Source organism: Mizuhopecten yessoensis, unplaced genomic scaffold (genome assembly GCF_002113885.1).
Source record: "Mizuhopecten yessoensis strain PY_sf001 unplaced genomic scaffold, ASM211388v2 scaffold10439, whole genome shotgun sequence".
Classification (NCBI taxonomy): Eukaryota; Metazoa; Mollusca; class Bivalvia; order Pectinida; family Pectinidae; genus Mizuhopecten; species Mizuhopecten yessoensis.
The window spans coordinates 170,495-173,063 of record NW_018408547.1 but is presented as its reverse complement, the minus strand read 5'-3'; the positions used below and the strand labels follow the sequence as shown (position 1 = coordinate 173,063).

The window sequence follows — 2,569 nt, the reverse complement described above, 5'->3', positions numbered from 1 at the left end:
TAAATATTCTTGTTTCAACCCTCACTACTAAGCTATGATAACGTTTGCCTTAATGCAGATCTATATTCTTGTTTCAGCCTTCACTACTTAACTGTGATAACCTTTATCCTTGATGTAGATATTCTTGTTACTACCTTGATCACTAAACTATGATAACACTTTCTTTGATGTAAATATTCTTATTTCAACCATTCCTACTAAACTGTGATAACGTTTGCCTTGACGTTTGAATCTCTAGTAATACTGCCACCATTTGTACAGAGAAAGTTTGGCGTTAAAAAGGGTTTTGCGATAAAATGAAAGACAATGTAAAAAGAAATTCTTAAGAAAAAAACATAAAAGGGTCTCTGAAATACGATGGGGTTGGCAAAAGAAACGAGGGACATTATATCGAAGCTTTACTGTATTGATAATGTCAGTATTGCGAGTTGTGTACAACGACAACATTAAACACGCCATTGGTTTGTCGATATGTTGATAAAAATCTATTTTGGATACTAGTGACTGAAGTATTAAATATTAAATTATCGGTAATCTTTATAAACATCAAAGGCTATATTGAATGACAATCAACAACTACAGAAACAACACAAACAACCATTAGGAACTTGTTGTATTATATATGTTACTGGTGCGAATGAGACGTTACAACGAAACTATAAGTGTGGACAAAGGAGCCAAACTTAAGTGAAACTTTCTGATAAATTATTTAAGTTTATATAGTAAAACAACGTACTCAGATGTTATCACTACAAATAAAAATAATTGATATGGGCAGTCCGTATTTACAATATCTCACCTCGTTAGAACTCTTAGCATTGAAAACAAATGATTTTATTCAATATTGCTAAATGTGTCAACGCCAAATCCATTTGATATAATGCAGGTCATTTTTTATAAAAGCTTCGTTTGATATAAAATGCATTAAGGCAATTTCTGTCAAACCCTTTTTAACATGATGTTAGAAAAGCATTCCAATTCTGCTTCTATCAAAAGAGATCATTTATGTTTTACAACCTGTACTTTAAACCCAGCCACTCCGTTTCTTTTTCTTCTGTTTCTTCTTCCTCTTTGACGTTTTATAATACCTCTCGGGCGATCTCACAAAGCTTACAACATCCATTATGATAACAATTAGAGCGAGTAACACTAAAATAAATATACCAATATATCCAACGGTAGTTGCAGATGGCCTGGAGTCGATTGCACTAGTCTTCTTCCGGACACTAGACGACAGAGTGGATTTGTCAACAGTCAGTTTCTCCTTCGTTTTCTCCATGGCCTTCGCCACGGCTGCTACAGTTAAGTTAGCGGTCGTCTTTGTGGCTTTCATACGCCTACAAGGACATTTCTGACGCCGTCTACAAGAGGATGATATCACTGATGGTATGGATGACAATACAGATGAGAGGCATTTGGAAGGGAGAGGAATCGAGGAAGGCGTAGATAAGGTTAGTTTTGCTTCTAGTGTCACAGAAGCTTGTAATGAAGAATCAATTGATGTCTGCTTTAAATCGGAAGTATGGGAATCGCCTCCCGTTATTTGCACAACGTCGGGCGTTGTCAGTATATCGGTTCTACTAAAAGGGAATGGTTCAGCAGTACTGCTCGTAAATTTATATGCTGATGTTTCCATTATATATGATAAAACACTCGGCAAAAGATGGTCCGAAGAGTACGGTTTCGTAGGGCTCACGTTTACACTGGCTGCATCGGTAGGATTTATGTTAATGCCAGAAGTGCTAACGGTATCGGAATGATAATAGTGTGATGATCCTGCTCTTGTCTTGGTTGTATCTGTAGGTGTCGACAGCGATGATGACAACGATGATGATGGTGACGCTTTTTGTAAGAAATTAACAATGGTATCGGTTGGGTTTGCGACCGTCTGTGTTGTTGTTGGTTTTATATATTGATCTGTTGCTGTATATGTAAGATATTCATCTGGAGTTGTCGCTGTGATATATTGAGCTGTTCTTGTCGGTGTGATATAATGATCTGCAATTGTTGGTGTTATATATTGATCTGTTCTAGTTGGTGTGATATAATGATCTGTTCTTGTCGGTGTGAGATAATGGTCTGTATTTGTTGGTGTGATATGGTGATATGTTCTTGTTGGTGTAATATATTCATCTGTAGTTGATATAAATGCATCTGTTAAATCGGCTCTTGAGGTAGCAGATGCAACAGCTTGATATGTTGTGATCAACGAATCTGTGGTTGATATTACCACAGGTTCTGTAATTAATGGTGTAATTGTCGGTGTAAACAATGTATCTACAGTTGCTTGTTTCACAAAGCTTTCTGTAATCATAGATGTAACAGAAAGATCTTTAGTTGTTGTTGTAACAGAGGTATCTGTATTTGTAGGTTTATCTGATGTTTCTGTCTTTGTCGGCATAACTGATGTAAGCGTAGATGTAGGAGTTTCGGATGTCTTTTGTGTAACTGTTGTTTCTGTAGTTGTCGGCGTTACTGATGAAAACGTAGATGTAGGAGTATCTGATGTCGCATGTGTTTCTGTTGTCGTCGGCGTTACTGATGTAAGTGTAGATGTAGGAGTATCTGA

General features: G+C 36.7%; 1 protein-coding gene across 1 annotated transcript; it reads right to left on the bottom strand.

The window, feature by feature from the left end:
• Positions 1–365: 365 nt before the first annotated feature.
• LOC110460565 (cell wall protein DAN4-like) lies at positions 366–2,561 on the bottom strand. Its single transcript, XM_021513541.1, has one exon. It carries the CDS (start codon positions 2,399–2,401, stop codon positions 1,025–1,027), a length of 1,377 nt encoding a protein of 458 aa, XP_021369216.1. The 5' UTR covers positions 2,402–2,561; the 3' UTR covers positions 366–1,024.
• Between the last annotated feature and the right edge of the window lie 8 nt (positions 2,562–2,569).